Source organism: Halichoerus grypus, chromosome 5, assembly GCF_964656455.1.
Source record: "Halichoerus grypus chromosome 5, mHalGry1.hap1.1, whole genome shotgun sequence".
Lineage (NCBI taxonomy): Eukaryota > Metazoa > Chordata > Mammalia > Carnivora > Phocidae > Halichoerus > Halichoerus grypus.
Window position 1 is genome coordinate 36,944,907 of NC_135716.1, and position 24,459 is coordinate 36,969,365.

The 24,459-nt window shown below is 34.1% G+C and overlaps 1 protein-coding gene across 3 annotated transcripts in view; it reads right to left on the reverse strand.

The window, feature by feature from the left end:
* VPS13B (vacuolar protein sorting 13 homolog B) overlaps nucleotides 1–24,459 on the reverse strand; it is a 741,629-nt gene that overhangs the window by 362,034 nt on the left and 355,136 nt on the right. For all 3 annotated transcript variants that reach the window (XM_078072177.1, XM_078072178.1, XM_078072179.1), the window contains one exon: nucleotides 21,879–22,113. In XM_078072177.1, the coding sequence (XP_077928303.1) occupies nucleotides 21,879–22,113 (235 nt within the window). The remainder of the gene's footprint in view (nucleotides 1–21,878; nucleotides 22,114–24,459) is intronic.

Genomic DNA, 24,459 nt, shown 5'->3' on the forward strand with positions numbered 1-24,459 from the left:
GTGCGGGGATGGGTTAGCCTGGTGATGGGTACTAAAGACAGCACGTACTGAATGGAGCACTGGGTGTTATACACAAACAATGAATCATGGAACACTACATCAAAAAAACAAATAAATAAATAGAGAAAAAAAATGGGCAGAGGATCTGAACAGTTAATATTCCAAAGAAGACATACAAATGACTAACACATATGTGAAAAAATGCACAATATCCCTCATAATCAGGAAAATGCAAATCAGAACCACAAGGAGATATCACCTCACACCAGTAAGAATGGCTAGTATTTAAAAGACAAGAAATAATAAGTGGTGGCGAGGATGTGGAGAAAAGGGAGCCCTTGTGCACTGCTGGTGGGAATGTAAACTGATGTAGCTACTATAAAAAACAGTATGGAGACTCCTCAAAAAATTAAAAATAGAGTTAACTTATGATCCAGTAATCCCACTACTGGTTATTTATCCAAAGAAACAAAAACACTAATTTGAAAAGATATATGAACCCCTATGTTTACTACAGCATCATTTAAAAGTCAAGATATTCAAACACATTCTCAAAAAAAAAAAACCACTTTTTTCTTTTTCCCCTTCTATTCTCTTTTTACTCCCTTCTCCACATTTTATGTATATGTTGTCACATTTACATCTTTTTATTCATAATTTTGTGTCTAATTATGACCATTTCTTTTCCACTTAAAGAAGTCTCTTTAGGGGTGCCTGGAGGGCTGTGCCTTCAGCTCAGGTCATGGTCCCAGGGTCCTGGGATGAGCCCTGCATAGGGCTCCCTGCTCAGCGGGGAGTCTGCTTCTCCCTCTCCTCCCCACTAGTGCTCTCTCTCGCTATCTCTGTCTCTCTCTCTCTCTCAAATAAATAAAATCTTAAAAAGAAAAAGAGAAGTCTATTTAAAATTTCTTGTAAGGCTGGTTTAGTGGTGAGAAACTCCTTTATCTCTTGTTTGTCTTAGAAACTTTTTCTCTCTCCTTCAAATACGAATGATGATCTTGCCAGGTAGAACATGTCTGAACTTAAATGGCAATCAAATCAATATAGACTGCTATTTACTTAGGATGCTATATGAGAAACTCATGGTAACAACAAACCCAAAACCTATGATAGATACACAAAAGATAAAGAGAAAGAAAGCCAAACATAATACAATGGATACTCACTATTCACAAACAAAGAGAGGAAGAAGAAAGGAACATACAAAAACAACCAGAAAGCATATTTTTAAAGTGGCAATAAGTACATACCTATCAATAATTACTTTAAATGTAAATGGCCTAAGTGTTCCAATCAAAAGACATAGTGTGGCAAAATGGATAAAAAACAATGTTGATCTATATGCTATCAAGAGACTCAGCTCAGACCTAAAACATATACAGACTGAAAGTGAAGGAATGGAAAAACATTCACCATGTAAATGGAAGAAGAAAAAAGCTGAGGTAGCAGTACTTGTAGCAGACAAAATAGACTTTAAAACAAAGACTGTAACAAGAGACAATAAGGGCAATGCATAATATTAAAGATATCAATCCAACAAGAGGATATAACAATTTTAAGTATATACTCACCCAACACTAGAGCACCTAAATCAATAAAGCAAATATAAACAGACATAAAGAGAGAAATTGATGGTAGGGTAAATAATAGTAGGGTACACTTTAACACTCCACTTACATCAATGGACGGATAATCCAGACAGAAAATCAGACGGGATCAGGCACGTTCAGGGTGGTATGGCCATAGAAACAAACTGAGGGTTCTAGAGGGGAGGGGGGTGGGGGGATGGGTTAGCCCAGTGATGGGTATTAAGGAGGGCATGTATTGCATGGAGCATTGGGTGTTACACGCAAACAATGAATCATGGAACACTACATCAAAACCTAATGATGTACTGTATGGTGACTAACATAACATAATAAAATTTAAAAAAAAAAAATCCAGACAGAAAATCAATTAGGAAACAATGTCTTTGAATGACACATTGGGTAAGATGGACATAACAGATATATACAGAACATTCCATCCAAAAACATATAATACACATTTTTTTCAACTGCACACGAAACATTTTCCAAAACAGATCACTACGAGGCCACGAAACAAGCATCAATAAATTTAAGATTGAAACGAGAAAGGGAAGTAGGAGACAGATGCACAACCTTCAGTAACTGAAAACAGGGACCTCCTGCGAGTCCCCATGGTTGCATTCCTTGCAACAGCTTGGAGAGAGGACAGCACTTTACCAAAGCCCATTTGTGGATGGTTGTCATCCCAAACTGCATCCTTACCGCAAGGGGTCTGCACATTTCCATGTGCATTTTGTGAAAGCCTTTTGTATATATGACCGGTGTTTTGTTAATACATGTAAATATAATTATCAAAATAAACAATCTTTTCAAAATGCTTTAAAAAAAAGAATGAAATCATACCATGTATGTTTTCTGATAATATGAAACTAGAAATAAACCGCATGAAAAAAAACTGAAAAAATCCACTAACATATGGAGATGGAACAACATGATACTAAACAACCAAATGGTCAATGAAGCAATCAAAGAAGGAATAAAAAAATACATGGAGATAAATGAAAATGAACACACAAAAGGTCCAAACTCTTTAGGACACAGCAAAAGCAGTTCTAAGAGGGAAGACTAGCAACACAAGCCTTCCTGAAGATATGCTGGCTAACTGAACACAATTAAAAAAAAGAAACAAGAAAAAGTTCAAATAAACAATCTAACCTTACACCTAAAGTAACTAGAGAAAGAACAAACAAAACCCAAAGTGATGAGAAGAAACGAAATAATATCAGAGCAGAAATAATGATGAAGAGACTAAGAAAAAAAAAAAAACAACAGAAAAAAATCAATGAAACCCAGGGCTGGTTTTCTGAATAGGTAAACAAAATTGACAAACCATTAGCCAGACCCATCAAGAAAAAAAGAAAAAGAACCTAAATAAATAAAATCAGAAATGACAGAGGAGAAGTAACAACTGACACAACAGAAATACAAGAGTGTAACAAAATACTTTGAAATATTACATGCCAACAAACTGGACAATCTAGAAGAAATGGATAAATTACTAGATACATACAATATTCCAAACTGAACTATGAAGAAATAGAAAATGTGAACAGACTGATTACAAGTAATGAAACTGAATTGGTTATCAAAAAATACCCAGAAAATAAAATTCCAGGATCAGATGGCTTCATAGGTGAATTCCACCAGACATTTAAAGAAGAGTTAATACCTCTTCTCCACAAAAAATTCCAAAGAACAGAAGACAAATCAAAGCTTCCAAATACATTCTACAAGGCCAGCATTACGCTGATAGCAAAACCAGACAGAAGACACCAGAAAAAAAGAAAACGACAGGTCAATATCCCTAAAGAAAATGGATGCAAAAATCCTCAACAAATATTAGCAAACTGTATATAACAATACATTAAAAAAATCAATCACCACAATCAGGTGTGATTTATTCCAGGGATGCAAGGATGGATCAATACTCACAAATCAATCAATATCATACATCCGTCAACAAAGGGTAAAAATCATATGCTCATCTCAACAGGTTCAGAAAAATCATTTGACAAGATTCAACATCCATTCATGATAAAAACGCACAACAAAGTGGGGTTAGAGGGCATACCTCATCATTATAAAGGCTATATGAAAAACCCACAGCTAGGGTACCTGGGTGGCTCAGTCTGTTGAGTGTCTGCCTTTGGCTCAGGTCATGATCTCAGGGTCCTAGGATCAAGCCCCATGTTGGGCTCCCTGCTCAGTGGGGAGCCAGCTTATCCCTCTCCCTCTGCCCCTCCCCTCCTGCTTGTGCTCTTTCTCACACACACACTCTCTCTCTGTCAAATAAATAAATAAATAAATAAATAAAGCCCACAGCTAACATCGTAGTCAATTGTGCAAAACTGAGAGGTTTCCCTGTAAGGTCAGGAACAAGACAAGGATGTCCACTCTCACCAATTTTTATTCAACATGGTACTGGAAGTCCAATCTATAGCAATCAGGTAAGAAAAAGAAGAGGCATCTATATTGGTAAAGAGGAAGTTAAACTGTCACTATTTGCAGATGACATGATATATATAGAAAATCCTAAACACTCCACCAAAAAACTATTAGAATAAATTAATTCAGTAAAGTGGCAGGATACAAAATTAATACCTACAAATGGGTAGGATTTCTATACACTAACAAAAAAGAAAGTGAAAATTTAAAAAATCCACCATTTACAATTGCACCAAGAAGAATAAAATACCTACGAATAAACAACCAAGGAGGTGCAAGACCTGTACTCTGAAAACTATAAAATACTGATGAAAGACACTGAAGACAACACAAACACAGGGAAAGACATTCTATGCTCATAGATTGGAAGAATTAATGTTGTTGAAGTGTCTGTATTACCTGAAGCAATCAACAGATTCAATGCAATCCCTATCAAAATACCAACAGCATTTTTCACATAACTACAGCAAGGAATAACAAAATTTATACAGAACTACAGAAAACCCCAATTTCTAAAGCAATCCTGAGAAGAACAAAGCTGCAGGTTTCACAATACCAGATTTTAAGATATGCTACAAAGCTGTAGTTATCAAAACAGTATGGTACTTGCACAGAAATATTCAAAGATTAATGGAACCAAATAGACAGCCCAGAAATAAACATGCTTATATGGTCAGTTAATCTATGATAAAGGAAGCAAGACTATACAATGAGGAAAAGACAGTATTTTCAATATATGATGCTGGAAAAACTGGACAGCTACATGCAAAAGAATTAAAGTAGACTACTTTCTAACACCAAACACAAAAATAAACTCAAAATGGATTAAAGACCTAAAAATAAAACCTGAAACCATAAAAATCCTAGAAGAGAGCACCGGCAGTAATTTCTCTGACATTTGCCATAGCAACTTTTTTCTAAATCTTTCTCCTAAGGCAAGGGAAATAAAAACAAAAGTCATCTACAGGGACTACATGAAAATAAAAAGCTTGTGCACAGCAAAGGAAATAGCACAACTAAAAGGTAACCTAAGGAGTGGGAAAATATATTTGCAAATGACATATCCAATAAAGGTTAGTATCCAAAATAAATAAAGAACTTACATAACACACACACACAATGAATAATTCAATTAAAAATGGACGAAAGACATGATTAGACATCTCTCCAAAGAAGACATCCAGATGGCCAACAGACACATGAAAAGATGCTCAACATCACTCATCAGGGAACTGCAAATCAAAGCCACAATGTGATGTCACCTCATACCTGTCAAATGTATCAAAAACATAAGAAACAAGTGTTGGCAAGGATGTAGACAAAAAGAACACTCAGGTGCTGTTGGTGGGAATGCAAATTGGTGCAGCCACTGTGGATAACACTATGGAGATTCCTCAAAAAATTAAAAATTGAAATCTATATGATCCAATAATTTCACTATTGGGTATTTACCCAAGGAAAACAAAAACACTAACTCAAAAAGGCATATGCACCTCTATGTTTATTGCAGCATTATTTACAAGAGCCAAGACATGAAAGCAACCTAAGTGACCATCAACAGATGAATGAGTAAGAAACACACTAGCATATTACTCGACCATAAAAAAGAATGAGACTGTGCATTTGGACAATATGGAAGGACATAGAGGGTATTATAAGTGAAATAAGTCAGACAGAGAAGGAAAAGTGCTATATGATTTCACTTATATTTAAGAAACAAAACAAGAAACAAATACAAAAACAGATTCTTAAATACAGAGAACAAACTGGTAGTTGCCAGAGAGGAGGAGGGTGAGGAAGGTGAAATAGATAAAGGGGATTAAGAATAGATTTATTGTGAGGAGCACTGAGTAAAGAATAGAACTGTTGAGTCATTATACTGTACTACTGAAACTAGCATAACACTGTTTATACTTCAATTAAAAAAAAGAAGAAATGAAAAACTTAGAGCTCAGTAGCAGATTCATGGTGGTCTAAGAAAAAAAAAACCAATGAACCTCTCAATAGAGGACATATCAGGGCATTTGGGTAGCTCAGCTGGTTAAGTGATTCTGTTTCAGCTCAAGTCATGATCTCAAAGTCATGAGATCAAGCCCTGCATTGATCTCCATGCTCAGCCTGGAGTCTGTGTGGGATTCTTTCCCTCTTCCTCTCCCTCTCTATCTGCCCCTCCCCCAGCTCATGCTAAGGAAGGAAGGAAGGAAGGAAGAATCTTTTAAAAATTGGAGGATGTATCAATAGAAATTATCCAACCTGAAAAAAAATTTGAAAAATTAACAAAGCCTCAGAGACCTGAAGAACAACATCAAATACACTGATACAAATTTAACACAGACCCAGAAGGAGAGAACAGAGAAAAGAACAGAAAAATATTTGAGGAAACAATGGCTGAAGAATCCTAAAATTGATACATAGCATTAACACATAACATCCAAATAGCTCAACCAAGCCCAAATAGGATGAATACTAACACACAAATACCTAGATTTAATATACAGAAATTAGTGAAAACTAAAGAACCAGAGAAATTCTTGAAAGCAGTAAAAAAAAAAAAAAATCATTATATATAGGAGAAAATCAATACATTTAAAAGCCGACTTTTATGTAAAATAATGGAGTTCAGAAGGCAGAGTATCAACAATATCCAAATTATGGAAGGGGTGATGTGGTATATATACACAATGGAATATTACTCAGCCATCAAAAAGAATGAAATTTTGCCATTTGCAATGACATAGATAGAGCTAGAGAGTATTATGCTAAGTGAAGTAAGTCAAAGACAAATACCATGATTTCACTCATATGTGGAACTTAAGAAACAAATGATCATGGGGGAAAAAAGAGGCAAAGCAAGAAGCAGACTCTTAACTATAGAGAACACACTGATGATCACTGGAGGGGAGGTGGGTAGGGGGATGAGTTAAATAGATAATGGGGATTAAGGAGTACACTACTTGTGATGAGCACCCGGTGTTGTATGTAAGTGTTGAATCACTGAATTTTACACCTGAAACTAATATTACCCTGTATGTTAACTAACTGGAATTTAAATAAAAACTAAAAAGACCTAAGGGTGGGGGGGGGGGAAGAAGGCAGTGAAAAATCACATTCAAATACAGGAAAGAAAATAATGAACTGTCAAGGCAAAAACACTATATCCAGAAAAATTATGTTCCAAATTTTAAGATGAAATAAAAACAATCTCAGATAAACAAGGGCCGAGAGACTCACTGACAGCAAAGTGCCTTATGAGAAATACTAAAGTAAGTCCATCAGGTATTAATTCAAACCCACAGGAAAAAATGAAGAGAACTGGATATGAGCAACATGTGGGTTAATATGAAAGACTATAAGTACATTATTTCCCATTTTTCTTAAGTTATTTAAAAGGCAATTGATTATATAGAGAGCAATAAATAAGACACTATTGTTGGGTAATGATTTGTGGAGATGTAATCTGTGTGAACAGAATGGGGTAGAGAATAGAAATATGTTAGAACAAATTTTCTATAATTCACAAAAATTAAGTTAAAATATAGCTAAGTTAGAGTGTGATAACCAGATGCATAATAATACAATCCCTATAGTCACCACTGAAAAAGTACACACTAAAAATATTGGAGAAAATTGAATGGTACACTAAAATACACATTTAAAATATAGGAGGTAGTAAAAGAGGATCAGAGGAACAAAATACACAAAAGAAACAGACAACAAATAGCAAACAACCAATTTAAATATTTATTTTTTTATTTAGAGAGAGACGGGGGGACAAGCAGGAGGGGTAGAGGGAGAAGGTTTATAGGGGTGCCTGGGTAGCACAGTCGGTTAAGCATTGGACTCTTGATTTTGGCTCAGGTCATGACTTCAGGGTCCTGGGATCCAGCCCCAGTTGGGCTCCATGCTCAGCAGGGAGTCTGCTTGAGATTCTCTCTCTCTCTCTCCCTCTGCCCCTCTCCCTACACATGCTATCTCTCTCAAATAAATAAATAAAATCTTTTAAAAAAAGTAAGTGTTATAGAGAGAAAAAGAGACTTAATAATGATAATGGGGTCAATACGTTAGGAAGCTGTAACAATTAATTATATATGCATATGCATCTAAAGACAGAACTTCAAAATACACAAAGCAAAAACTGACAGGATTTAAAGAATAAGCAACTAAACAGTAAAACTTGAATATTTCAATAATCTACTCTCAATAATTGATAGAATAAATAGAAAGTCACTGTGGCTATAGATGAGTATACAACAGTATCAACCCATTCAACCTTACTGACATACATAGAATGTTTCACCCAATTAACCATAGAAAAACCACTGAAGCACATATGGAACATTCTCTCAAACAGACCATATGATAGACGATAACATAAAGGTTAATAAATTTAAGAGGATTAAATAATTAAATATGACCATATGATAGACCATAACATAAAGGTTAATAATTTTAAGAGGATTAAATAATTAAATATATGTTCTAGACCACAACAGAATTAAATCGGAAAACAGCAATAAAAGAAATCTGTGAAATTTTCAAGTATTTGGAAGTTAAGCAACCCAGTGGTTCTAAATAACCCAAAGGCCAGAGGAAAAAGCATAAGGAAAATTACAAAATACGGTAAAGTAAATGAGAATAACAATATTTGAAAATTTCTGAAATGCAGTTAAAGCAGTGCTTAAAGAAAAATTTATAAGCATTAAATGTCTATATCATAAAACAATAAACCGTCACATCAATAACCTAAGTTTTCAAAAAAAAAACCACACAAAAATCTAAGTTTTCCCTTTAAGAAACCAGAAAAAAAGAAAATGAAACAGAAAGCAAGCAGAAAAAAAATAAAAATTATAGCAGAAACAAATGAAACAAAACAGAAAAAAAAATCAATAAAACTAAAAGTTGATTTTAAGAATAACTCAGCAACATGACAGCCCTTTAACTTCAAAAAAAGAGAATCCACAAATTACCAAAATCAAGAATTAAATAAGGAATATTACCATCAAACCTAACGAAATTAAAAAGGATTAAAAGAAAGTATTAAGAACAACTCTGTATACCCCAACAATTTAGACAACTTAGATAAATGGAGCACTTTCTAGACACAATTTATTGAAACTGACTAGAAGAGGAACAGAAAATCTGAATAGACCTAAAAACAAATAAAGTGACTGAATTATTAATTTAAAAACTTTCTACAAAAAAAGCAGCCTGCCCTTTCCCCACGACTTCAAGGGTAAACTCTATCAAACATTAACAAAATATTGCCATTCCTCCACACACTCTTCAGAAACAGAAGAGGTGGAAAGACTTCCCAAGTTATTCTATAATGCCAGCATTATCCTGTTATGAAAACCAGATAAGAACACTGCCAGAAAACTATAGAATAAAATCTGTCAGGAATATATTTATATACAAAAATCATTAGGGAAAAAAAAAAAGCATGGGGCACCTGGGTGGCTCGGTTGGTTGTGTCTGACTCTTGGTTTCAGCTCAGGTCATGATCTCAGGGTCATGAGATTGAGCCCACTGTCGGGCTCTGTGTGGAATCTACTTAAGATTCTCTCTCTCTCTCTCAGCCCCTCTCCCAGCTCTGGCTCACTCTCTCTCTCAAGAAAATAAAATCTTAAAAAAAAAAAAAAAAAAAAAAAAGGCAAACTGTCCAGTATCATATGAAGGGATGATACACAAGAAAGCAGGATACATTTCCCAAATCCAAGATTAATCATTTAATCACTTAATTAAGTAAAATTAACTAATACACCACATTAATAGTATAAAGTGAAACACACACACAACCAGTATCTCAATGGATTCATAAAAGCATGTGAAAAAATCCAAACAATTTCACAGTAAAAAGTCTCAATAAATTGAGAATAAAATGGATCTTTCTTACCCTGATGGACATCTGTGAAAAATCCACAGCTACCATAATATTTAGTGATGACAGTCTAATAGCTTGCTTTCTAGATTTGGGAACAATGCAAGGATATGTGCTCTCATTGATTCTATGTAGCACTGTACTGGAGATTTAGCCAATGTACTAAAGTAAAAACAAAAATTAATGACATCCAGATTGGAAAGAAAGAAGTAAAACAGTCTTTATTCACATATGGCATGGTTCATAGAAACTAGAAAGGTATATAGAAATTTTCAGAGAATCCACACTAAAAGCAACTAGAATAAACAAGTTCAGTGAGATCTCAGGATAGGAGGGAAACATACAAAATTATATTTTTATATGAAAATAAGAACGTAATTCCATTCACAGCAAGTTCAAATAAATAAAATACATTTCAAAAACGTAACTACGGACATGTAGGGCATGTAAGACACTTATATCTGCAAAATACTACTGAATAAAATTGAAGAAATAAAAGGAGAGACATTCTATAATCATAGATTGAAGGTCTCAACATTCTCAAGATGGCAAATATCACAATATTTATAAATTAAATGCAATCCCTATCAAAGTCTCTTCAAACTAATGCTCAAATTTGCATAAGGATGCAAAGAACCTAAAATAGACAAAATAATTTCAAAGAAAAAAAGACAGATGACTTATATTACATAATTTTAAAGACAATATAACACACCACAGTAATCAACATCGTGCGCTACGTGCACAAAGACAGCATACAGATCAACGGAATAGAACTGAGAGTTCAGGAAAAAAAAAAACACCTTAGACTTATGGTTGGTTGAATTTTCAGCAAAGGTGCCAAGATAATTCCATAAGGACTGTGTTCTGAACAAATAATGCTGGGAAAATTAAATATCCACATACAATAAAATGAACTTAAGACTCTTAACTCTTATCTCACACCATATACAAAAAAAACACATCAAAATGGACCACATACCAAACTGTAAGAGCTAAAACTAAGACACCAAAAGGACAATGAATAAAGAAAATTGATAAAGAGGATTTTATCAAATTCTAAAATTTATGTTTCAAAATTTACTATCAAGAAAACGCAAATGCAAACTATGGAAACAGCGCAAGTGTCTATCAACCGATTACTGAATAAAGAAGATGTGGTATACATACACCATGGAATATTATTGTCATAAAACAAGTATGGAATCTTGCCATATGCAATGACATAAAAGGAGCTAGAGAGTATTATGCTAATCAAAGTAAGTCAGTCAGAAAGACAAATACCATATGACTTCACTCATATGTGGAATTTAAGAAACAAAACAAAGGAGTATAGGGGAAAAAAAGAGAGAGAGAGGGAAACCAAGAAAGAGACTCTTAACTACAGAGAACAAACTGATGGTTCCCAGAGGGAAGGTGGGTGGGCGATGGGGATGAAGGAGGGCACTTGCTGTGCAGACCACTGAGCACTGCATGAAGTGTTGAATCACTACATTGTACACCTGTAACTAATATTACACTGCATGTTTACTAACTGGAATTTAAATAAAAACTTTAAAAAAGGAAAATGCAAATAAAAGCCCCAACCTACAGGAAAATATTGACAAATAATATATCTGAAAAAAGACATGCATCTAGAACATTTAGAACACTCACAACTCAAAAATAAGATAACCAAAAAAAAAAACAAAAAAAAAAAACGGACAAATAATTTAAATACATATTTTACTAAGCAAATATATTAAGTACATGAAAAAATAGTCAATATCATTAGTCATTACAGAAATGCAAACTGACTCCCCAATAAAGTACCACATACTCTCTTAGAACGGCAAAAATACCAAGTGCTTGCAAAGATACTGAAAATAAAAACCCTAACACGTTAATAGTGGAATGTAAAATGGTACAATCACTTCTGAAGTGTTTGGCCATTATCTGAAATGTTCAACATAAACTTACCATAAAATCCAGTAATTCCACTCCAAAGGCTCTATCCATGATAAATTTTAACATTTGTCCATATAACATGTACCCAAGTTTTCATATCAGCATTAATCATAATAGTCAAAAACTGGTAACAATGCAAATGAATATCAACCACTGAATTAATAAAGTGTGGTATGATCACAGAATAAATGTCACTCAGCAATACAAACTACTGACACAGGCTACATCATGAATGAACTTTAAAAATATTATACTAAGTGAAAAAAATCCCAAGTACCCTGAATACACTGATACGTAAGTATATAAGGTACTAAAGAAGATGCAAAAGACCACATATTGTATGATTCCATTATATTAAATGTCCAGAAAAGGCAAATTTATAAAGGGAGAGATCAGTGGTGCTTAGGGCTGGAGCATGTGGAATAGGAATTAATTGCAAAATGGACATAAAGGAACTGTGAGGTGATAGAAATGCTCTAAAACTGCGTTGTGGTGATGGTTGCCTATCTTTATAAATTTACTAAAAATCACTGAACTGTACTCATACAATGAGTAAATGTCATGAATGTAAATTATACTTCAAAAAAGGTGTTTAAAGATGTAAGGACAGTAGTAGAGAAGAAAACAGCCTAGCCCAATGTGCCAGTGGGTAAGCAGAGCTACTACCAAGTCCTCATTTACTTTCCACTCTCCGTCTGGCATACTTTGGCCACTAAAGATCGCTTCTGATGTTCTTCTGTTGACCATCAGAGATCACTAAACCCCCATTTCCTAAGATAACTTGACTTTATTTCTTCCTTGCAACCTGAGAAAATATGATTTACAGAAAGGAAAAGTCCATATTCACTAAACACTAAGAAAAAGTTAAGGAAGATTTTTAAAAATCCTCTTACTTTTCGATAGAAATGATTCAAAACATGTTAAGCCTGTGTGAAATGTGCAGGATAATATAATAAAAGAAAAAAAAAACAGTGCTGAAAATTTTGTCAGGAATTATCTTACTTGTACATTATGAATATAATCATTTTACATAATGGAAATTTTATATGTGTATGTCTGTATATATTTATCACACAAAACAGAAAGAATAAACAAACACTGGGAAGAAATACAAAACTAAATTGTTAATAGTAATTATCACCGAAGTAATTTTTTTTCATCTGTATATTCTTACTTTAAAAATTTCTTTTAATGAGGACATTATGCTAAGTGAGATAAGTCAGAGAGAGGAAGACAAATACTATATATCACTTGCATATGCAATCTAAACAAGTGAACTCACAGAAACCAGGGGCTGGGGGTTGGGGGAAATGGGGAGATTTTGTTAAAGGTTACAAACTTACAACTAGAAAATGAAGAAGTTCTGGACGCCTAATGCACAACTTCGTGATTATGGTCAATAATATTGTATTATATACTTCAAAGCTGCTAAGAGACTAGGTATTAAATGTTTTCACCGCAAAAGAGAAATGATAATTATGTGACCTACAGAAGTGTTAGTTGACACCATGATGGTAATCATACTGCAATATATAAAGGTAGCAAAATCAACATGTTATATACCTTAAATTACACAATGCTACACGTCACTTATATCCCAATTTTTAAAAATTCCTTTAATGAGAATATGTTACCTTGGTATCATTTAAAAAACACATGTTTATGATCTTAAGGCAACCTAAATTATATACTTTATTTTAAAGGAAAAATATGACATACTGGATCTGACACATTGGTTTTGTTTTTAAAATAAGTTTGCATGTGTGTCTGGAGGGGAGGGGAGGTTGTTGGGAAATACAAAACTGATTGACAGGGAATAAATTAAGTAAGGTTCATTCTTAAGCCTTTAAAAGTCACAGAACCCATAGCAAAACATATGATGTAGCAGGATGGATGTGAGCTATTGAGAAAATAATAATGTATATAACAATTATATTAACTACATTTAGGCATTTCAACAGCTTAACTTCACTTGTAATACATATATGATGACCTCTAAGAGATTAATTTAAACAGCAGCAACATCAAGAACAAATCTTAAGCTCTTTTCTGAGCTTCTTTTCCCCAAGGTATCTCATTTACATATGGATTAAGAACTAAAGTCACAGACACTGAGTAAACTGGAAAAAAGAAAACTATTATAATAGTACAGCATCACCTTTCAGAACAAGTGGAAATTATACTTACCAAAGATATTAAAAAATTGAAAATGGAACAATAAATATAAACCAGCAAGATGAAAAAAAAAATTACATGGAAAAATAGCCTTTCTGGTTTTCATAGATGCTCAACAATTTTAACATCAGTTTCTATGAAAATTCACTAAATCCAACAATAGCAAAGTTTTAATTTATAAATGATCTCAATATTCCATTTCTGTCAAAATATTTTATTGAAGTTGCAGGCAATCTTTCAAAGAAGAAAAAACAAACCTCTGCTAGGCACAGTGTGGAAACCCATCTGCGCAAAGGTGTGAGCTGGATGTAGCAAATTACATCTGCAAGCCTCACTGCAAATGCCTGCTAAGGAAACTCAAGATGTTGATTTTGACCCAAACACCCTATACAGACTGGATCTGACTATATTAGAGATCATCTCTCCCTTTCCATGGCAATTGAAATCAGATGACAGTTCAACAAACGGTTCCTCATTTTGAATTTTAGAAGTCCAAATTCAGTACAGAATAAGCCTGAAATTTATAAGAACCCTTCTTGTTCATCCTATTACTCATTTTGTAATTTTTTTTCACTTTTTTTCAAGTCATAATGATAAAGAATTCTTTTTCAATTATTTATGAAATTGAAGAGAAGTCAGAAGTTGACCTTATTTTTAAAGGTTTTTTTTTGCTCCTTATAGTAACCAAAAACTATTTACTGAACAACATACTCTACAATTAGTGAGCCCTATTTTGTGTGATTCATTGTGTAGGTGATAGGAATAACACTGTAAACGAGACAGATATGCTTCTTGCCCTTTTCACCCTAGCAGGGAAATCAGGGTACTGAATAAAGATAACTAAAATTGGGATAGGAGTATTAAGAGTGATGAGTCAAAAGCAGTAAGAGCACAGAACAGAAGGACCTGGCAAGTGAAGTACACGGAAACCTAAAAAATGAGAAGGCTAGAGAAGAGATCAGGAAGGAGGTAGTCACATGGGTAGCATCTGCTAAAGCCCTGCAATAGGACAGAGATGTCCTTGTTCAAAGAACACAGAAAATGATACTAAGGCTGGTGTTGGGCAGTAGCTAGCAATGGGCAGAGTGGCCCTACTCTTCTCTACAGAAGATACGAATTTCCTTTCTAAATCGCAGGGTGGTATGATTCACAACACACACACAAACACTGCAGTATATTAAAGTATTTCCATCAAAATAAAAGGTCTGAAGCACAAAACCTTGGTTACATTGGAAACTCTATTCTTTGTTGTTCCTTCCACCATAAATTTAAATAACTGGTTTCAATATATTACAGTTTTAACAGAAATCTAGAACTTACAATGATAACCAAGCAACACCAAAGACAAAGAGCAAGAAAAAAATTTAACAGGTGTTATGAGGACAAGAAAATAAAAAGAGAAAACTTTAATTGAAAATATGGTGTTCATAACCACCAGAGTCAAACAATCTCAAAATTTTAACTAAAACTCAAAGTTGCTTTCTATAATGGAATATACAAAGAATGAGTCAATAAGTTCCATTTTTGTTTAAATTATCCTGACTTGATTTCTGTTCCTTGCAACCTAAGAATATCAAGGCATATATACATCTGGATACCATCCTCTCTCCTGTCTTTCTCAAATAACTTAAAAAAAATACTGTAGATTTGTTATATCAATTCTTCATGAGACAGTTCAAGATGGTGACATAGGAAGACCCTGAACTCACCTCCTTCCATGGACACAATAACTTAAAACTATATATGGCATCGTTTTCCTCTAAAAAGGACCTGAGACCCAGATGAGCAGCACCTCCACACGAAAAACAAAAGAGAAACATGTAGAAGGGTGGAAGAGGCAGACATGGCCTTCCCCCAAAACCACCCAGATGAGGCACAAGTGGGAGGGATCCTACAAATACAGAACACTCCCTGGAAAAGTTAAGGGATTGTGCCCAACATCCGTAATCCTGACCTTGGGGGCAGGCACAGTAAAGACAAGGTCTAAAATGTCTAGTTTTTAATATCAACAAAGATTAAGACCAGGTGAATCATAGTACTTTAGGAAACCAAGATCTGTTTTTAAAGGGCTTGCCCCCAAAACTATTTGCCCTGTGATCCATCACAAAAGCAAGAAATAAAAAGCACCTAGACCAGAAGAGAGGATGACCCATTTACTCATGTTAAAGTGGCTACCAGAGAGATAGGAATCTGCAAGGAAGATAGATAGATAGATAGATAGATAGATAGACAGACAGACAGACAGACAGATAGATAGATAGATAGATAGATAGATAGATTTAAAAGATTTTAAAAAGGAATCTGCAAGGATTTTAACAGTGAATGGAAGTGCTGTCAACAGTCATTTTTGCAATCTCATCCAACCTTGTTGGTGAAGGAGCCAACAAGTATCATTTTAGGTGGACCCCTTTTAGGCTTCTGGAACCAGATTCAGGGCTCGATCCCTCGACTCTAAGATCGTGACCTGAGCTGAAATCAAGTATGAGAAGACTAACAGACTGAGCCACACAGGTACCGCTACCTTTTACCATTTTAATTAGAATGTGTCTTGGTGTGGGTGGGCGTGGGTGGGCATGGTCTGCCTACCACTCACCATGAACAGGCTGGGTAAGCTTCCTGCCCTGCTCACTCCCATATAGCACCCAAGGAGTAAAAAAAAGCCAGATTAATGCCCCAAGCCATCCCCAAGCCACACAATTGACCAAAAGAGCAAGCCACAACCAGGATAGGCAAGCAGCTGGAAGCCCACTCTCCCCATGCAGTAGCCAAGATACAACAGGCCAGGTGAGTACCCGGAGCCCTACCTTTCACACATAGCAGCTGCAGCCCTATGAAAGCCAGTGGATGAACAGCCCACAGGAGGGATGCCCACAGCATGCCTAGCTCTGGTAGCCACAGGAGATAAGGCTTCTGGGCCACACAAAACAGCTCCTACACAAGACTATTGCTTCAAGGCTGAGGGAGGTAGCCATTTCACCTAATATATACAGACAGAGAAACAAGCAAAATGAGTAGACAGAGGAATATATTCCAAACCAAAAAACAAGGCAAGTCTGCAGAAAAAGGAGAGAAATGGAGAGACACAACCTATCAGATAGTGTTCAAAGTAATGGTCATAAAGATGCTCACCTATCTAAGCAATGGAGGAGCACCATAACTTCAACAAAGAGAAAATAAGAAAACACGAAATAGATATTAAAACTGAACTTATAAGTACACTGAGGAGTTCAATAGCAGAATGGATGAAACAGAAGGATGATCAGTGAATTGGAAAACAAAGGAATAGAAAACACAAAGACAAAGTATAAAAATTAAAAAAAGAACTAAAATACGTGAGGATACCTTAAGGGACCTCTGGGACAACATCAAAAGGAATAACATTCTCATTATCCAGGTCCCAGAAGGAGAAGAGAGAGAAAAGTCAAGAAAAATTATTTGAAGAAATAATGGCTAAAAACATCCATAATCTGGGGAAGGAAACAGACATCCAGGTCCAGGAGGATCAGAGGCCCAAATAAGCCCAAAGACAAACCCCAAGACACATTCTAATTAAAATGGTAAAAGATAGGGACACCTGTGTGGCTCAGTCAGTTGGGCGTTCGATGCTTGATTTCAGCTCAGGTCACGATCTCAGGGTCAAGAGATCGAGCCCCGCATCTGGCTCTGCTCTTGGCTGGGAGGCTACTGGAAATACTCGCTCTCCCTCTCCCTGCTCATACTCTCTCTCTCAAATATTTTTAAAATAATAAAATAAAATGGTAAAAGGTAAACAGAAAATCTTAGAAGTAGCAAGAGAAAAGCAACATATTGCATAGAGGGAAAATCCCGTAAGACAATTAGCAGATATTTTGGCAGAAACTTTACAGGCCATAAAAAAGTAGCATGACATATTCAAAGCACTAAAAGGAAAAAATAGCCAACCAAGAATTCTCTACCCAGATGTTATCACTCAGAGAGATTAAGAATTTTCCAGAAAAGCAAAAGCTAAAGGAGTTCATCACTAAACAGCCTTATAAGAAATGTTTAAAAAACTACTCTAAACTAAAAATAAAATGTACTATTTAATAAGAAAACACACAAAAGTAAAAATCTTGCTAGAAAAGGTAAATAAATAATAAAAGTAGTGGAAATACCACTTACATACCAAGTAGGAAGAGTAAAAGACAAAAGTAGTAAAATTAAGTAAAAATATAATAATTAAGTTCAGGGATACATAAAATAAAAAGATGTAAAATGTATCATCAAAAATATGAAACATAAGCTGGGGAAAGTAAAAATATAAAGCGTTGGAATGTGTTCAAAATTAAGTTACTATCAACTTCAAAAAGACTGTTATATACATAAAAGGATATATGTAAACCTCATCATAACCACAAAGAAAAAACTTACAGTAAATGCACAAAAGAAAAAAAGAAGTAAATCTAAATATAACACTAAAGAAAACAACCAAAGCATAAGAAAGAGAGGAAGAAAAGGAATGGAGAGGAACTACAAAAACAGCCAGGAAACAATAAATGAAATGGCAATAAGTATATACCTATAAATAGTTACTTTAAATTTAAATGAACTAAACTCCCCAGTCAAAAGATATAGAATGGCTGAATGATTTAAAAAACAAAACCCATATATAAGTTGCCTACAAGAGACTCACTTCAAATCTAAAGACACACACACAGACTCAAAGTGAGAGGACAGAAAAGGATATTCCATGCAATGGTAATGAAAAGAAAGCTGGGTTAGCAATACTTATGTCAGACAAAATAGACTTTAAAACAAAGGAGAGCATTACATAATGATGAAAGAGTCAATCCAACAAGAGAATGTAACATTTATCAACATTTACACACCCAATATAAAAACACCTAAATACACAAAAAATACTAACAGAAGTAAAGACAGAAATAGATAGTAGTATAATAATAGTAGAAGACTTTAATACTCTACTTGCATCAGTGAAAAGATAACCCAGACAGAGAATCAGCAAGGCAACATTGACCTTAAAGGATCAGATGGACTAAAGAGATATATACAAAACATTCCATTCTGAAGCAGAAGCAGCACTTCTTTTCAACTGCACATGAAACATTCTCCAGGACAGATTGCATGTTAGGCTACAAAGCAAGTCTCAATAAATTCAAGAAGACTGAAATCATATCAAGTATCTTTTCCAACCACAAAGGTATGAAACTAGAAATCAATTACAAGAAAAAATATGGATAAAGCACAAACACATGGAGACTAAACAACATGTTATTAGACAACCAAGGAGTCAATGAAGAAATCAAAGAGGACAGCAAAAAATATCTTAAGAAAAAATGAAAACAGTAACACAAATTTCCAAAATCTTTGGGATGCAACAATTCTGCTTCTGTATTTATCTGAAGGAAATAAAAACGCTAATTCTAAAAGATCTATGTACCTCTTTGTTATTCACAACATTATTTACAATAGCCAAAGTATATAAGTGTTCATCGATAGATGAACCTAAGTGTTCATTGATAGATGAATTGATAAAGAAAATGTGCTATACACATAAAATGGAATATTACTGAGCCATGAAAAAGAAGGATATTGTGCCATTTGCAACATCATGGTTGGACCTAGAGGGTATTATGCTAAATAAAGTCATGGGGATATAATGTACAGCATCATCAATGATACTGTAATAACTCTGGTGACAGATGGTAGCTAGACCTTTCGTAGTGATCTCTTTTAATATATAAAAATATCAAATCAACATCATACATCTGAAACATTATATTATATGTCAAGTACATTTCAATAAAAAACTTCATTTTCTGTTTAGTCCTTAAGCCACCATAATCTGAACTGCATTAATACCAGTCCTCTTAAAATACTGTGATAAGAGAAATCAATCACCTAAAACTGTCAAATCACTTTCAAATCTTTTAGCCCTTATCTTTTTTTTTATTATGTTATGTTAATCACCATACATCATTAGTTTTTGATGTAGTGTTCCATGATTCATTGTTTGCGTATAATACCCAGTGCTCCATTCAGTATGTGCCCTCCCTAATACCCATCACCAGGCTAACCCATCCCCCCCCCCAGAACCCTCAGTTTGTTTCTCACAGTCCATCGTCTCTCATGGTTCGTCTCCCACTCCAATTCCTCTGCCTTCATTTTTCCCTTCCTGCTATCTTCTTCTTTTTTTTTTTTTTTAACATATAATGTATTATTTGTTTCAGAGGTACAGGTCTATGATTCAACAGTCTTACACAATTCACAGTGCTCACCATAGCACATACCCTCCCCAGTGTCTATCACCCAGCCACCCCATCCCTCCCACCCCCCACCACTCCAGCAACCCTCAGTTTGTTTCCTGAGATTAAGAATTCCTCCTATCAGTGAGATCATATGATACATGTCTTTCTCTGATTGACTTATTTCGCTTAGCATAATACCCTCCAATTCCATCCACGTCGTTGCAAATGGCAAGCATTCATTCCTTTTGATGGCTGCATAATATTCCACTGTATATATATCTTATTGAGCACTTCTGCCATATTAAAAATGATTTAATCATTTGTCCTCCATGATAGTACTGTATCCTGGTTTTTCCTTACTTTTTAAGATTCTCTCTCTCCCTCTCCCTTTGCCCCCCTGCCCCTCTAAAAAAAGAAGAAAAAAATAAGGGACAAACTATTTGAATCTTAAAAAATTATTTCAGAGTTAAAACAAAAAAAGGGGGGGGGAAGTACTCCCTGGCTCATTTTGTGATGCTAGAAAATCCTTGATAGGATATATAATAGCTGTTGTGATACTAAAGAACTCCTAATAACCAAAAGCAAGTATCGAAGAATGGATATATCCAATATGCTAGAGAAAGAATGCTTGCATCAAGACAAACAGCACACAAGAAGAGCTCTAAAGAAATTCCTTTTAATGGTTAGAATTCTATGATTTTATGATAATGGTATTCATATTATTAAGTACCAACATTCATTTTTGGCAGTAAAATCATTCCTACTTCTGATAAACCTAAGAAAACTACATATCAATGGAAATTCCAATACAGAGAAAGGGAGAGAGAAATCAACATCAAGTCAAAGTCAGAAACTGTGCAGACTGAATCTGCTTTTCAGTAATAGTATGTGTAGAATTTGAATGATATCAGCATTCATATACTTACACCCTAGTAATATGAACAAGGTGCGGAACTGTTTAGCACTGTAAAAAATTTGAACCCTGTTATTAAAATATAGATTCACATTATTTACTTTGTGACTCAAAACTTTTCCAGGTTCACATATTATTTGAGATGAATAGGTCAAAGGTCAAAAAGGTATGAATTTGCAACTGAAAACTCTGCAATATCAGAAATAAAGAATTTCTAAAGAGTCATGTTTCAAATCATCACACAATTATCTACTTTAACAAATGAGAAATCTAGAAATATATTATACTTGATGTAAATAGTATATTCATTTTATTATATATTTCTTTTAATAAATCAAGTAGTTTAAATTAAGATCTACTTATCATTCTTAGTTCAGCATAATGCAAACAACGGTCTTCTCAATGTGTCTATGCTTCGCCATTTTAGTGATGATTCTGTATTGCATATGATCTTTTGTAATCTCCATTTTTTATACATACATGAATATGATTAAAAGGTGTGGATGTCAATAAACGGCATCACTTAGTTTATATACTTTGTACACCTTTCTTTTTGGATCCACTTTGTAGATCACTTAGTCCATTTTCATGTGATGTTTTGCCAAGAAGACTGAGTTACATAAGCACTAGCATATTAAAAAAACAAAGCTAAAATATTATTATAAAACATAACAACCATAGGAAGAATTTTTTTTTAAATGTACCTTCTTCGAGGATGGGTCGTGGAATGACAAATGGAATCTCCTGCAGAGGTTCCATATACTTGTGGCCCGCACTAATAATCTTTATTTGAGGCAAACAGAGGACAAGCATTCCTGGCATGCTGGTTTGTCCATGGTACCAACTTCTTACTGTTCCAGGAATGTCACCAGATACAATTGTACTTGGGGAAGGCAGGCTATCATTTGGAACAAACACACAACAAGACTGTACTTCAAGCTAGGGAGAAAAAAAAAAAAAGCAAAATTAAAATATTGGGAACATACTAAATAAGGGAGCAAACATACCCTTAAATACCTAATATCTTTACAAATAAACGGGCAAACTAAAAAAAGAAATGGGCCATACTTATGGCTTTATGGGTTACGTTTACTAAAGAACACAATAAACTCTTAAAAAGATGCTTCTTGCTACAAATTTGATCAAGAAGGCACAATGACATGGGATGAAAACATATCTGCTTTTCCACAGTTCTTTCCAAGAAACAGGACTGAACTAGAAAATGCGTTGGCAAGAAAAAAGGTGAGAAAATCCTCCTTCTTTTGCAGTTCATTAGATTTTGTTAACACCAGCTAAGGCCTTAGAACCAACTAGCATTATATTGTACTCACTTAAAACACACACACATACATACATACACACACACACACATACACACACACACACAGCTATTTCTATGTGAATTTGGCCTTTTTTTTTTTTTTTACTTTACAGATTAAAATATAAGAAAAAATGTTCAAAATGTTCAGATTATATCTCTAGACAAACATTAAAATGTGTCACATACTTTCTTTTTTTATATACATGTATCCCAAGATTCAAGTGTGTATCACATTTTATATATAAAGATATATGGTAATGAAAATTGAGAGGACTTAAAAATCAGAGCATTATTCCTTGCTTTTATCATACCTCAAATTATATTTAAACTTTGATTTCATGTGCAATTTTTATGCTTTCTTATCCCCAGTGTGGTGACTTAGGTTGCCAGGCCCTTAGAGAGTTAAAATAAGACTAAGCAAGCCCAAATCAAAAATTAAATTCATCATGAGTTCTTAATTCAAAAGCAATGTAAGTTAAAGTCTACTAGTCTTGGTTGGTTCTTACAAAGTAATATTTTGTAACCTGGTTCACAAATTGCCCAAACAGCCTAGCATACTTAAATTATTCTTAAGAAAATATAAAATGTTATTTTTCTATAAAATATTTGGCATACAAAAATGTTATCTGAAGGTGTAATAAAACCTAAAATTTGTTTGATAAATCCTCGGATATTCTAGCAAATGAAGAGACTGTATTTTATAACAGATAACTAAGAATACAGTAATATACCTTTCCTTGGGGTTAATATAGTCCTCAGTGAGAGCATGATATGTAACAGGTCTGGAATTCCTTGATATGATAAATAATTTGCCAGCCTTATAAATAAGCTAACTTACTCATCTTTGCTTCAACATTTCTGTGCATGGAATACATTGATGAATTCAGTGAAGAAAAATATAAGTAAAATTTTGCAAAAATAAATACAGTGGTTCATGAAGTATGACCTCATTTCTTAGTTCTAGAATTTTATCTTGCAACTTAAATGTGTATATGTTAAGTAGTTCATTAAGATTACAACATTTTTTATTCTGAAATATAAGTATACATTGTCTCAGATGCATTACATTTATCTTTTTAAATATTTAACATAATTATCAGTGTTCCAGTGTACAAGGTAATATGGTGTACGGAGAACACATTTTCCCATATTAATTATGGTTATAGTGTCAAACTAAAAAGAGTATTTAACACTTCATGTAGGTATTGAAGCTATGTTAAAAAATGTTTTCAACAATGTGAGGTAATTAGTATAATATGCCACATTATACAAATATATACATGCATATCCTCTGAAATAAATTTAAGTTATGCCAAGATTTCCAAAACCACAATATATTCCAAAATTCCACTAATTCAAAAATAGATTATTTCATCAAACTTAGCCTGATACACACAACTCTGAAAAATAAACTTTCTAAAATATGTTGTTACAGAGATTTCTTAAATGATAAGAACCAAAACATACACATAATCCAAATTGCTTAAACTTATTATAATGTTAATCTATTATATATACTATAGCTATCACATAAATCTTTTTACACTTTTAAAATAACTGTAAAACTGTATGTCTAAAATTGTGGTTTTAATGTAAAATGTTGAGTGATTTATATAAGTGAATATAAATCTGCAGCAGTAAATTTTGCATTAATGTAAGGATCTGACAATCCAAGGGAAAGAAAATGAAGTAATCTGCCAGTAAGAAGTCCTCAAACCGGGGGTCAGATCATGTTCATGGAAACCATCTGGTTGGGACCCTCTGAGCCACACCAAACACAAATGATCTTTTAAAAAAATATCCTATTCATTAATGCATCACAGCTGCACTGAGTGTTACTTCATTTTTCCATGGCAACATCCTTTCTGTTTCAAGGATCTTATTTCAGTTTTGGTAGCAACGTGTTCTTTCGCCAATATTGAACACATTCATGTGTTAAAGTGAAGGGATTATTACAAATTCTT